Source organism: Mesocricetus auratus, unplaced genomic scaffold, assembly GCF_017639785.1.
Source record: "Mesocricetus auratus isolate SY011 unplaced genomic scaffold, BCM_Maur_2.0 Super-Scaffold_100691, whole genome shotgun sequence".
Taxonomy (NCBI): Eukaryota; Metazoa; Chordata; class Mammalia; order Rodentia; family Cricetidae; genus Mesocricetus; species Mesocricetus auratus.
This window is the reverse complement of record NW_024429267.1, coordinates 35,669,354-35,683,413: the sequence shown is the minus strand read 5'-3', so window position 1 is coordinate 35,683,413 and position 14,060 is coordinate 35,669,354. Positions and strand designations below refer to the sequence as shown.

The window sequence follows — 14,060 nt, the reverse complement described above, 5'->3', positions numbered from 1 at the left end:
TGGGGTAGTAACTACTGACCCAAAAACATCTTTTCCCTTCAGAATGAGATTTTAAAAGGCAGTTTGGTCTCACATTGTAGATTCAATTTTAAGTGTTGCTTCTCTCTCTGTGTTCTTTTTCCCCATTAGATTTGTGACAAAGAGTGGCATTACTATGTCATCAATGTGGAGTTTCCTGTGGTCACTCTATACATGGATGGAGCAACATATGAACCATACCTGGTGACCAATGACTGGCCCATTCATCCATCTCATATAGCCATGCAACTTACTGTCGGCGCCTGTTGGCAAGGTAACCCTAAGTGGAGTATGTTGTCTGTGAGAGATCCTGATAGAGAAAAAAAGAACAAGTAACATGAAATCTATCCAGAACCAAAGTTGTAGCTCTTTACTAGCACACTGGTACTTACAAAAGTAAGCATTAATGCAGACACTAGCCTTAAGTAATAATGGAATGCCTGACTTGAGAATGGATTTTTATTTTAGATCAGCCTAGATAAGTTCATTTATTATTCTAGGATTGTAACTGGTTCCAAACTGTGACTGCATACATCAAGGGTTAAATGTAGAATCTCTGAAACTGTTAATTGTCTCAAGGTTGCTTAGAAACCAAGGATTTCATTGTCACTCAAGTGTCCAAACCCCTGGCATCTACATACTTTTTATCTGTGTTCTACCACATGACAGTACCTTTTTCAGCATGGCAAGTTCACCTTGCTTCTCTCCACATCCTGGCGACTCCACCCTTCTTCATCCCTGTGCTCTCTTTTTCTCTGACCATAAGTCCTGCTAACCTCTTCCTGCCTAGCCATTCCATTAGCTCTCTTCACAGTGTACAAAAAGACTATTCCATAATACCACACAGTCTCCTGTATCCTTCAAATCTTCTTGACTATTCATAGTGCATAATACAATATAAATACAAATAGTTGTTGTATCACATTGTTTGGTAATTTTAAATGTCTGTAACTGTGAAGTGCAGACACAACCTTTAAAGACGTATTTTGGGGCCACCTGAAGAACCTGTGGATGTCAGAGGCCAACCATATGATAATTTGTACTTTGTGGACCCAGGAGTTACACACAGGAGACATGTTTCTCTGTGGGCTGGATAAAGAGTGATTTCAGAGCAGCTTCATGGGATAAAATATGCAAGGAGTATACAGTCTACACTATGAGCTTTGGGAACCAAATTCCAGGGAGTAGATACAGATGAGTGAGGAATTAAAACAGGTTCTCCTGAACTGAGACTACCCATGTCATGTTTGACATGTTTGACCTGAGTGTGACAAGGCTTGTTTAACATTTTACAGGACTTGGGTATGAGAGTTGTTTCACTATTTTAGACTCCCTGAGGTGACCAGGAGAAGTAGACTGTACCTTATGGCAAGATTCCATGAAACTAACAGAGCAAGGCGCTAACTTGGAGGTTGAACAGAAATCATTAGTCACTGGACACAGCTGTGCTAAAGTGGGGCCCTTGATGTGGCTTAGTGGCCCAGGCAGATACCAACACTGCCTGGAGAAAACCTATACGAAAAGACACTAGGTACACTATACCACGATTCCTTCCTGGTAGCCCTCAGAGATCACATCTGGGTTTTTGTCACCCCAAGCTGCAACCTGCCTCTACTTGCACAAGTCAGTTACAGCTACTGCTCCCCGGTTACACATGCTTGCCACCTGGGAAAACAGTCCCACCAAACAAAACGTGCTTCTGTAAATAATTCAGGTGATCCCTGGATCAGTTAGAATAGGCTGGTGCCCAGCAGTGACGGGCCTGCTCCAATTCTCAGTTAATTGGTACTTGTGTCTCCATATTCTTTACCAATCTCTTCCCTGCTTCATTGTCAGCTTGGGACCCAAGCAAGTACAGCAGTCACCTTTCTCTCATTTCTTTTGACTTAGAGAGAGAGAAAGGAGGAAGGAAGGCGGGAGGGAGGGAGGGAGGAAGGGAAGGGGGAAGAAAGGAAGGAAGGGGGGCAGGGAAGTGATGGTTGTGGTATGACTGGAAGGAAAACTGAAAGTAATGTATGAATAACATATATAAACACCATAGCCTACCCACCTTGTCAACTAATATTTGTTTGACTGTCTTTCCCAATTAACCAATAAATATACATTAGTTAATATGTATTAATACATATATATGTGTTTGATAAATTAATAGGACAAATAATCTGATATCACAATCAACACACACATACACATACCATAAAACACTTCCATTAAGAAAGAAGAGGTATTGGAAACATTCTAGCAGTCTTGGTCCATAGCAGTTATGAAAAACCCCTTTGGCAGACATGAGTGAGGATGGAGAATATTCTTTGTGTCTCTTTAAGTCCATTTATTGGAAGTTGTTTCCTTCACAGGCCACATCTGAAGAGGGTGCTAGGATTCCATAAATGTCAGCTCAAATGGACATATGATTACAATTTATTTGAAGTCACTTAACCCAATTATATATAGTAAGAAGATTGAACACTAAATTGTTGTCCTAGTTTCAGTGTGTTTCTGTGATAAACACACCAAAACCAGAAACAGCTTAAGAGAGGAAGGTATTTATCACACCTTACACTTCGATAACCCACCATTGAGAGAAGTCAGGGTGGGAACGCAAGGAAGGAAGCTGGAGGTGAGAACCATGAGGAATGCTGCTCACTGGCTCACTCTCCTAACTCTCTAAGCTAGCTTTCTTTGATAGGGCAGACTTGTCCGCCTAGGGATGGTGCCTCCCACCATCCCCCATCAATCATCAGTCAAGACAAACACCCACAGACATGACCACAGGCCAATCCCTCAGTTCTTTCTAGGTGACTGTTTTGTGTCAAGATGACATTAAAAACCAACCAGACAGACACTCATCTGCATTCTGGTTCTTTTCCAGACATGTGCTAGGATGTTCTTCCTTGTTTGGATAAGGTCTTGAGTCTTTCTCTGTATGTTTACTGAGTGGAAGTCCCTAATATCAATTCCTGGTAGGCACCAGGAGCGGATGTGTACTGATGAAGGTGCTGCAAACTCAACTTTCTGTAACCCTTTCATTGCAAAACACAAAACTTGCCTTCCTACTAACCAGCTGCATACCTCAATTCTCCAAGAAACAACAAAATGAGATCAGCCTGGGAGTCAAAAAACCTTTGAGTTACATCCCAGCCTCATCCCTTGCTGGCTACGTTTACACAGGACACAGGATCCTAACTCTGTGTCCATAGTACCCTTCTCTCTGAGCCATTTGCTTTATTTTTCTAGTTTCCACATGAGAGAAGATATGATAGTTGTCTGTGTCTGCCTTATTTTTACCATGATCTCCAGCTCTATCCATTTTCCTGCAAATAGTATGATTTCATTCCTCATTGTCCTAAATAATACTCGTGTGTGTGTGTGTGTGTGTGTGTGTTCTCCTTATATATTTTATCTGTTAATGGGTACCTAGGTAAATTCTGTATCTTAATTATTATAGGTAGTGCTAAAGCAAACACAGGCTTGCAGCTTTATACATATATATATGTATATATATATACAGCTGAATTATAAAATTTAATTTTCTTTTCTCTGAAAGCTAAAGCTATTGAGCAATTTTCACATATTTATCAGCCATTTCTAGTATCTCTTTTGAGCAGTATCTCTTCAGATCATTTGGCAATTTCTGATGAAATTATTTGTTCTTTTGAGTTCTTTATATATTCTGGATATTGATCCCCTGTCAAATGGATAGCTAGCAAAGATTTTCTTTCGTGTAAGTTGTCTCTTCTTTTTTTTCTTTTGCTGTACAGAAGCTTTTTAATTTGATGTAATCCCATTGTCAGGTCTGGCTTCTGTTTGCTGAGCTATTAGAGTCTTCTTCAGAAAAAATCATTGCCTGTGCCAATATTTCTGGTATGTTTTCTTCTAGAAGTTTCAGAGTTTTAAGCCTTTGGTTCATTTTTGGCTCATTTTTAAATACAGAATGAGCAATAATGGAGAGTCTAGGTTTAATTTACTTCATGAAGATGTCTCACTCTCTCAGCACTGTTTGTTGCGCAGGCTGTCCTTTCTCCATTTATGCTTTTGGCACTTTCACTGAGAATCAGATGGCTATAGGTGGCTGGAATTATCTCTAGGTCCTGTACCCTGTTCCCTTGGTCCACATGTCTGGTGTCATGCTAACACCATGCTGTTTTGGTCTTGTACCTCTGGTATATTGAAACCAAGCACTGTGCTGATGCCAGCATCATCTTTGCTCCTGAGTTTCAAACTCTAACTTACCAAATTAAGAATAAAGCCTACTCCTCAAGGTTCCATGTGGAATGCGTGTGTTTGTCATGTTTCATGTGAATGAATGTGTCTCTTTAACATATCTTCTGTTCTTCCTCTACCTTCCTTTCTGTTTATCTAATCTAAGTCTGACACAATAGACAATCTACAGGCGTTGTACCTACTGTAACCCCTGTGGCCCCAGCTCTCCTAAGGTTTCCTGCATTCGCTCGCTTTCCTCACCTCCCCTAAGGCAAGCCCTTATACACAGACTCTGTCTTCCTAAGGCCCATGCATAAGTCAAAAAGAAAGCTGAAGAACAGTATCAGAAGGAAAAATTAGGAAACAGAGTTAGAAATTCAGTCAGGGATGTAATCATGCAGTTTGTGGGGACATGGAGAAAACTTGGTTACTTTCCCAAGAGGAATGACACCTGTGAATTTCCCCCAAAATTTTATCTTTAAAATATAGAATGAGTAACACCTCACAAAGAAGAGAGGGGTGCTGACAGCGGGAGGCATGAGCATGCTCAGATTTCCCTAGCACTGCAATGCACTTGGCCAGGAGGGATGGTGGAGAGGTGGAGGAAAGGATTTGAGACTAAGTCTCAGGACACCATGCTGCCTGCCTGGGTAAAGGATTTGGATTTCTATGAATCCCTACATTCTTCTGGGAGCCACATCTCTGCCTGCATATGACATATCAAAAGACCTTCCAATGAGATGCAGTGCCATGAAATTGATGGCCTGTGGAGCAGCCCTCTTCATGACATCTCTCATCCCTCTACTGTCTGCTTACATACATAGAGCAAAGCTCTGTGCATGCCCCTCTAATTGCCTCGGGTTTGCAAATGTGGGGAGCTTTTCTGGTGCTTCTGAGGTTGACTAGGGAACTTGTTCTCATTTGTGAAATTTCCGGTTGAGATCGGACAAAGTGAATAGAAAATGATTTGATGGATGCGGTGTTGGGTTCTCCTGGGAGCTGGCTCCAGCTCCATTGCTGGTCTGTGTTCTGCAGACCCAATTAGCCTACTGTGTCCTGTTAGTGAATGTGAAAGCCATGCAATCAGCGGAACCTCGTTTTCACTGGTATTTTTCCCATTAATTAAAAAAATGAGACTTCATTTACACTTAAGAAGTGTTGCCAGTGAGGCCTGGTGCATGCAGCATCGCAGAGCTGCAAGGGAAGTCTTTGAATTCTTCATTTGCATTAACAAATTCCAAAGAGCATGGCAACTGGCTCTGGCAAGGGCCTCTGGCTGTGTGATATGTTGTAGCATCGCAATGGCAAAAGAATAGGCAAGCAGACAAGATGCAGTGGTAAAACTCCAATCCAAAGCACTGAAAAGAGGCCAGTCTTGTGATTACCCACCAGGTCCAACTACCTCTCAACATTGTCACTCTGGGAACTAGGCTATCAAACTGTGAGCCTAGGGATGACACGTTCAAACAACAGCAGGACACAACAGGTAGATAAAGTAAAGACCAGGTTAATCCCATTTCCTTACTTTTTGCTTACAAGAATAAAACTGAGCAAATTGAATTCAATTCCAAATACTATGAAAAAATCAGATAGCCACATCTGCTTAGTCCCTGGACAGCTACATTGGACCTAACTATACGTCCTGTAGGCTACTTGTGCAGGGAGGCAGATCAGATGGCTGCCAATTCATGACAGTGTCTTAGAGGGTCTTAAGGTTTCTAGAAGATGCCACAGAATGCAGCAGTTCAGAACACTTATCCTGTGCTAGGCTAGGGTATCTCTGAGTTCCCTGTGTGTGTGTGTGTGTTAGGCATCTGAGCAGGGAGGGATTCTTTTAGTGAAGTGGCTACATGTGTGAAGAGCTTTAGAGGCACACTCAGACGAACATCACACTGCTCCTGTCTGATCCCCATTTTTCTTGATGTATTTCAGCGCAGGGGTCCCCACCTGTGGCACTTTCCTTGTGATCACTTATTCCTGTTTCTGCCAAGAGGCTCTCCTCCAGTGCAGGGAATCCTGGCATTTCTAGATTTCTAGAACATTCCTAACGATTCTACTGATCTTTGATAAGGAAGACTTCCATTCCATCCCAGGCCCTACCCTTGCTGAATATTATCCTCCACTTAACAAGATAAGAGTAGACAGAGAAGAATTTTTTTCCAAAAATTGGAGGCTGAATAGGGCACAAACAAAATTCTCACTGGAATTTTGAAGAGAAGACAAAGCAAAGACTGGCCTCAAAGGGATCAAGAGGTAGACATAGCCCAAGGGCTATAATCTGTGATACATGAGCCTTACACAGTGCAAATGGAGCCACATGTGGCCCAGAGATTTGTTATACATTTTCAGGTCAATTTTTTCCTGCAAGGCCCTAGCATTGGTGCAGATAGTTCGACTACATCCCTCCACTTAATGAACTTGTTCTAATTTAGTACAAATTTCTCTTAATAACGTCTGTATTCAAATTGTTCTCCATCCCTTGGATCTCTGCTTCTGAAAAACAGCAGGCACACACCAGCATAGAGCACTTTCTATCCAGACAGCATTCCCCAAGGTGTCTGCCTGAAACTTAATTTTCATAGGATGCCTCTTATACAGGGAGGCCAAGGTCAAGTTTAAGAAACAGCACAGACTGCCGCCACATCAAGCCCCCATGTTTGCAATGTACTGAGCACCTTAGGGGACTTTCCCATAGACATCTCAACAACGTGTGGCATGGGCATAATCTACACCCTGTTCTATACTATGCCTGGGCAACATAGCACCTGGATCTGAATGTAGATATATACCACCAGAACATCACCACCAAAGGAGATGAGAGGCTACTGGAATCTGGGACAAATCAGTGTCCTTGGTATTATCTCAGAGTTCTGACAAGTTCCAGCTGAGACCTAAAGATAATAACTTCAGGCCTGACAGACATCAGGCTGCAGTAGGAAAAGACTGGGCCTGGAGTTTGGAGTGAGTAGAGGGGAACTCTAGACCTCACTGCCGCTGTTTATCAACTCTGGTTCTTTGGAGACAGTTCTGCCGCTCAGATTCTCAATTTCTTTGTCTGGAGACTAAAATCAATATTCTGGATGATGCATGAGTGGCCTTCTGACTCCATAAGTTTAGGTTCTCAGTTTCAGGGATCTGACTTTTGGAGTCATCCCTAAGTTATGTTTTGTTCTCTGCAGTATCATAGAAATGTTTGCTATGAAAGCAAGAGAAATGCTAGCTTTTTTAAGACAAAGAAGGTTAAGAAAGCTTGATAACAATGTGTCATGGCCAGCCATGATGACAGATCATTTTTCTTCACAAGTCATCTGCAACTTATAGTTATGTGAACCCCCTTTGAGGTTATATGCACGTAGTTTTAAAGCCGCAGCTTGTGAGGGTCTATTACACACTTCACTTCGTCTTTGCATTCCATGGGTGTCTTGATCACCAAAATGAGGAAAAAAGAGAAAGCAAGATTTCAGACAGTCTGCCCATTTACATTGCTCAAAATTGATAGTTGGCCATCCGTGAAATTGCATTCATTGAGGGGCATCCCCATCCACAAGCCTTGCAAAGAGCAGTGCTCAGCTCAAGCAAAACAAAGCACAGCCTCCACTCTTTCCCAGGTATTTCTTAGACTAAATAGCAAAAGGAAAGATGGCAGGAAAGATGGTAGCTTCCTGAATACCTTTGTAGAAGATGGAGACTTAGTGTGGCATGTTATATAGGTCTTTTGCCTTAAATTTCTCTTAGAGTTGCATTTATAGTGGGTAGACCCCACCTCTCAGAAGACAGGCACAGGCAGTGGGTGATGGATGTGCAGCTCTTCATTCACATTAAATGCTCTGTTTCAGAATAGGACTGCTTATATTAGATCATGTATGCCAAATACCATTGTCTTAGAGTATCTGTTGCTGCTTGGTCCCCAGATGCTATGTAGGTATGAAAACATCAAAGATATTAAGTTCTTTATATAAAGTCGTAGAATATTTGCATAAACATAACAAATTATCTCCCATATACTTAAAATTATCTCTGGATTATTTATAAGACTTAACGGGGTATAAATGTTCTGTAATGACTTCTACTGCTTAGAGAATAATGACAAGAAAAAAAGACAGATCTGTGTTTACTACTATTTAGATGATTTTAGTCTGTGGTTGATTAAACCAGTAGGTGTGAAACTACTCAGGGGTCAACTGTTTGGCTGTTTTTTGAAAACACCTGGGTTTCCAGTCCACTGTATCCCAGCTGCTACTAATTGCTGCTGAAGCCAGACAGTGTCCACAGAAGCCACGTAACTCAGGTATCCACTGCCAGCACCATATCTGTCCCAACCTGTTCCCCTCCAGTAAGTCTTCTTTCAACTTTTTCAGCCACATCTGATTAGCTGATGTGCAGGGAGAAGTTTGGGTCAAGTCTGAATCTTAATGTTACTTTTTCTTGGCCACATGACCTGGGAAAAGTTATGAAAACCTGTAAATTTCTTTTGTAAAAAGAGTTGTCAGTGAATCAGATCAGACTTTCAATTCACAAAGATGAAATGGTTTTCTTTCCACACCCATCTTTGTATCATTTCAAATTTCCATTCCATGTGAGTGAGGGAGCTTTAATCTCCTCAAATTTGGCAGTTTTCCATTTCCTTGGGTAATGGTAGGTTGACTGGGGAGATGAATATGTAGAGCTATAGGGTAATGTGGTCCAGTCACCTTTCCATGTGGTTTTTCATTGTGATGCTGCTCACCTACCTCTTTTGGTGGGCAGTCACTAATGATCTCTTAGGATTGAGAGCTGTCACGGCATTTCCTTGCCTTCCATGGGGCTACATAAATATCAGTGGGGTTTCTCATGGTCTCTGTGCAGGTCCATCTGTGGACAGTCTACCTCGTGCCATACAGGTATCACACATCGTGCTGGGGCTCAGCCCCAGAAGCACCTGTAAGTGATTTCATTCTGTGATTTATCCTCTCCATTTCTTCAAGCTACCTCATCTGGAAGATACCTGATTCTCTTCCTCTATCCCTCCCAAAGGTGAACTCACTGTCAGGTCCTCCTTGCCCTTTGAAATGTTTGTTTCTGAAGCCCACGCTTGGGTAGGTACTCAGCTTGGGCCTCTTCTGTGACCATACCTGTGGCAAGGCTAGAGGTTTACATAAATGGAAGTAAGATGGGAGAGATACCCAATGAAAACATAAAGAACAGAGCTTAAGATCTCCATAATACACTCATCTTTCAGGATCAGTGAAACAGCATATAAGAGAACCTGATGCATTTCAAGGTCCTCAAGGTAGCTCTTTTTTTCCTCTGACCTAGTAGACATCTAGTTTAGACATTGATCATGTGCTGCCTTAGAAACCTCAGGTTATCTTAGGACATTTAATTCTTATATTTTAATTCACCTTAGTCTCTCTCACCTCTCAGTATTAACTCCTGAAGACCCTAGCCCACAGCCTACAATTATGTGAACCTAATGTTAAGACTAGATGCACAGGAAATGTTTTGAAATGCTGATCTAGTCTAAAGTATCCAGGCTCATGTCTGGAAACAAAGTTTTGATATTTTTGTACTCTTAAAAGGATTCATGAACAAGTTTATTCTGAATTTTGATGGAAGAGCTGTGTGTCCCATATAGACACCTTCAATATTAAAAAGAGAAAATTGCCAGTGTATCTATTATTTTTGATACCTTATATCATATCTGTTACTAGGTAAAATGTACTTCAAATTTTATGTATTTCTCCCATTGCAAAATGCTAACTAAATCCAATTCCTACAGACTTCTGCCTCATAAACAGAATGCAGCACAGATTCTTGAGTTGACATACAGAACATGGTATCTTGGCATCCAACCCTGTCACAGATATTGGCCTTTGAGATGGAGCCTCTGAGTAAGATTATGAGGCAGACTAGATAATAGATGGTGTACTCAGATTGAAGGGATATATATTTACAACTTCAAGCCTAAGTTTTATTATATAGGAGTGCCTATATAATGATTGCCTATCTTCCAGGGTGGTTATGAAGATTCAAGGAGATGATGCATGTTGAGATTGCACATGGTGTGAGGTACACAGGTCACACCTAGTAGGCGATACTCATTGACTCTACTGATCAAAGATAGAGCCAGGGCAGGAAACAGGCGGTCATCTGGATAGCACCTCCATGATTCATGCTCAGACCTCTTTTCTATAGGCCAAAAAAGATCTCTAGATATCAATTCACATGATTATAAGCCACACATTTTGTTTATATGACAAATACAAGTAAAAATAAAATCCTCGTGTACAGAAGGATTTATCTTGGTTCAATGACTTCAGAACCTTCAGTCCCTAACCAGCCTTCCCCATTGTTTCTGGGCCATGTGGAGGGAGAACATCCTGCCAGAAGGGTGTGGAGGAGTCAGGTTGTTCCTAGGACTTCCAGAGGACCAATAGAATGGCCTGCATCTTTCAAAGAGGCCTCACTCTCCATGCTTCTATTGCCTCCCCGCAATCTATTCAAAGTTTGAATCCCTCAGTGGATTAAGTCAATGATTTGGTCAGAGCCCTCATCACCCAATTTCTTCCTAAAAACCCAACCTCCAAACATGAGGGACCCACTCTTCAATATAGGAGCCTCTTGGTGGGGGCACCTGACATCCAAGCCATAACATTAGGGCATGAACATGTGAATGTCATGGAGGAGCATCAAGATCAGAAAACCCCAAATTGTCCTCCCATAGCCATGTCCCTTTCAGGCCATTCATCAGAGTCACATCTATTTGGGATTCCCTGGGAACCAAGCACTAGAAAGACTTGTTTTACTTGCAAAGCAAAGAATCCTTCTGCGGCAAGGAAACAATCTGTGAGACAAAATGGTTTAACCCATGAAGACAGATGGTTCCTATAGCAGAGGATATCCCAGACACAGCAGTAGGGATACCCACTGAGGTTCTACTCGGTCCCATGTGACTCCTCTAGCTCTGCCCTACATTTTGCTTTGCCCTTACCACTCCTAGGCCAATGACAAGATGGCTTATGCAGCTGTGGGTTCTCTACAGAAGGACAACAAGAGTTAATTGAAAGCCTTCTGAGAGCAAAATAGAAGCTATTATGCATAAGCTACCAGTCATCATCTCTCACGATGGTAGTATAAATTTGGTTCCATGCATATTCTCGGATCTATAATTATGGCTTATTGAATGCCAGGTAGTGATTGGCTTCATCATCTTATTTGGCCCAAGACCCACCCCTGAATCCATCATTGGAGCAATGATGGAGTAATAAAATTTGTTTAGACTCTGTCCCTGGAGCTTGTGCCTATGTCCAAAGCCTCCAGGCTGCCTTAGCAAGAAGGGAAGGGTGAGAGAGCCGCAGTGCCCACGGTGACTCTGATGGCATTCTGCACATCATCTGCTTCAATTCAACAGGCAATTATAAAGTGTCTGTTGTATGCCAGGCAGACTACAGCATGCCAAGAGGACACAAGAGGCCAAGTGTTCTTGAGAAGAATAAATGAGTCAACTTATGCACAGTGTCTGGTGCAACCCTCAGCCCCTAATACTTACTTGCTCAGTATTGTCTTCATTAAAATGAATAATGCATGAGTGATCTTTGCTATCCAGGAAAGAGAGGCTTAAACTAATAAATTATAGCAGCTTGCGAAGAGCAAGCCTGCGGGTAGCATCAAGGAGAGAGATCACATAAGGCGTATGCAAAAGGCCCAACCTGGAGAAGCTCACGGCTCAGTGCTTCTTAACCTTGGATTCACATCTGCTTTACCCAAGAAGCTTCTGAAAACTCCCCGTACCAATTAAGTCAAAATCCCCAGGGGGTCAGACCAAGCACCAGGTGCCAGTTTATCTTTTTAAAGATTCCCAGATGATTAAAACTTGTAGCCAAGGTGGAGGATAACAATTTAGGCTACTAAGGACAGCATATGCGAGTAAACAATTCGCCAGCAATGTCAAGTGGAAGGTTGCAAGAGAACCAACTAACAGTGATCCAGGCCCTAAGCCTAGAGCCCAGTGGGTCTCAGGGCAGGGACAGGGCTTGGGAAGCAGGGACTCAGTAAGGTTTGAGGAAGGAGCAGTGACAGAGAATCTAAGAGACCTTGAAAAACTGTGAAATTTGCCTCATCTGGGCAACAGGGAGGACAGGATGGGGGTGAGCAAGAGTGAGAGCAATGGAACAGGTGGGGGGAGAGCCCAGGCAAGTCCGTGTCAAGTAGTAGACAGAGCCATGCAGTAAAACTGCAGGAGAGAGTCAATAGGCAGCACCTAAGAAGTTTCCATAGGAAAGCATAAAGAAGCGGAGTACCGCATATGAAGTCATACTGAACACTAAGGAATATAGGAGCTGTGTGCCCGAGGAGCGTCCACGACCCACAGACAGGGCTTTGTTGGCACACCTGGCTTGCCAAAGAGCAGCAAAGTGCCACAGTGCCACTTGCTGGGAAGCTGCCCTTTGAAGAAGTAGGAAAGACATTCACAGGCATGCCCAGTCTGTTATCAAGCCTCAGGCAACAAAAACCACAGAAGCAGCCAGAGCTTCGTACTGAAACAGCCTACGAGAGGTAGGGGGCGCTAATGTGTTCCGTGAGCCATCAAAACCTCTCCTGGGAACTATCAAGATGGGGACTCAGTTCTGTTTCTTCTCTGAACAAAAAGTCAAGCAGTCCCTCCAAAGACGGAAGAGGAGGACTGTATACAGTAAAGACACCAGAAACGGGCTGTCTGGGTGAGGTAGGCTATAAGCAGACCTCAAGAGCAGCATGGAGAGCAGGGAGGAGATGGGCGTGGCTTGGGATGAAGCTGCTGCATGTGCACTTTGAACCTTGCATGGACATGGTAGAAGACCCTAGTCCCCACGGTGCTCAGCCCGTGTACACACAAACACACACTGGCTTGTTTCTGTCCCTTAGGTTTAAAGAAGACACAGACAGTAAGAGTGACCTTGGTTCCTGGTGCTTCCTACCTGGTCTCCTCAAGGCAGATGATAGTATTTCTTGTTCTTACAGGGGGCGAAGTGGCCAAACCACGCTTTGCACAGTTTTTCCATGGCAGCCTCGCCAGCCTCACGATCCGTCCTGGCAAAATGGAAAGCCAGAAGGTGATTTCTTGTCTGCAAGCCTGCAAAGAAGGGCTGGATATTAATTCCTTGGAAAGCCTCGGGCAAGGAATAAAGGTAAGGAAGGCGCCGCTGCCACTCCGGATAAGACACTGATTTATGAGTGGAAGGCTACCCGGTACCTGAGCATGCTGGGAAGTAATGGTTTCCGGAGAAGCCTCACAGAAATGGTGGGTCAGCTAAAGTGTGACCACACCTTGGCAGAGACCAGTTAGTGACCATGACTTCCAGGATGGACTTCTGCTGCCGGATCCTGAAATGGCTAGATCAGGTACTCCAGCATAGACAGTAGACGCCATCCCATGTGTGCCTGCAGGGAAGTACGAAACTTCATTTGTCTACAGATTGGCTGGTTACTTTTCTATTCATTTGCCTAGAGGCACTAAAGCGGCAGGCAAGAATACATTTCAAACGCATAAAATGTAAACAAAAAATTAGGACTCCAAAACCCAAACAGGAAAGGAGAGAGCAGACAGACTGAGGTAGAATTGGAAACAGATGTGACAGTCACTAGGTCTTACATTGTCAAAGTGAAGCCAGCCCGCCTCCAAGCAATATCTGGAAGTCACAAGGAACATGAAAAGATTTGTGGTTTTATTGCCTATGTGAAACAAAAATATTCAAGTGATTCAGGAAATCTGAGCTGTGTTCTGAGAAAAGCATCTCCCAGAAGGTGGGGGAGGGGGAAGCTTCTCTCTGACAGGTAAGAAGCTCTCTCTGGTCCTGAGCCCCAGTTCTGAATAAAGAGCAGGG

The 14,060-nt window shown here is 43.0% G+C and overlaps 1 protein-coding gene and 1 long non-coding RNA gene across 4 annotated transcripts in view; one reads left to right on the top strand and one right to left on the bottom strand.

Moving 5' to 3' along the window:
* LOC110342865 overlaps positions 1–14,060 on the bottom strand; it is a 118,679-nt gene that overhangs the window by 10,829 nt on the left and 93,790 nt on the right. Inside the window, exons 3-4 of one of the 2 annotated variants that reach the window (XR_005874983.1) lie at positions 13,155–13,309; positions 244–328 (exon numbers count right to left, since the gene is read on the bottom strand). This is a non-coding gene — a long non-coding RNA (uncharacterized LOC110342865). Of the gene's footprint in view, positions 1–243; positions 329–13,154; positions 13,310–14,060 lie in introns of those variants that run through there. The other variant, XR_005874982.1, reaches the window with a different exon arrangement.
* The window catches only part of Clstn2 (calsyntenin 2), a 565,401-nt gene that overhangs the window by 526,536 nt on the left and 24,805 nt on the right, over positions 1–14,060 (top strand). For both annotated transcript variants that reach the window (XM_040740356.1, XM_040740357.1), the window contains exons 9-10: positions 130–292; positions 13,198–13,364. In XM_040740356.1, coding sequence (XP_040596290.1) covers positions 130–292; positions 13,198–13,364 — 330 coding nt within the window. The remainder of the gene's footprint in view (positions 1–129; positions 293–13,197; positions 13,365–14,060) is intronic.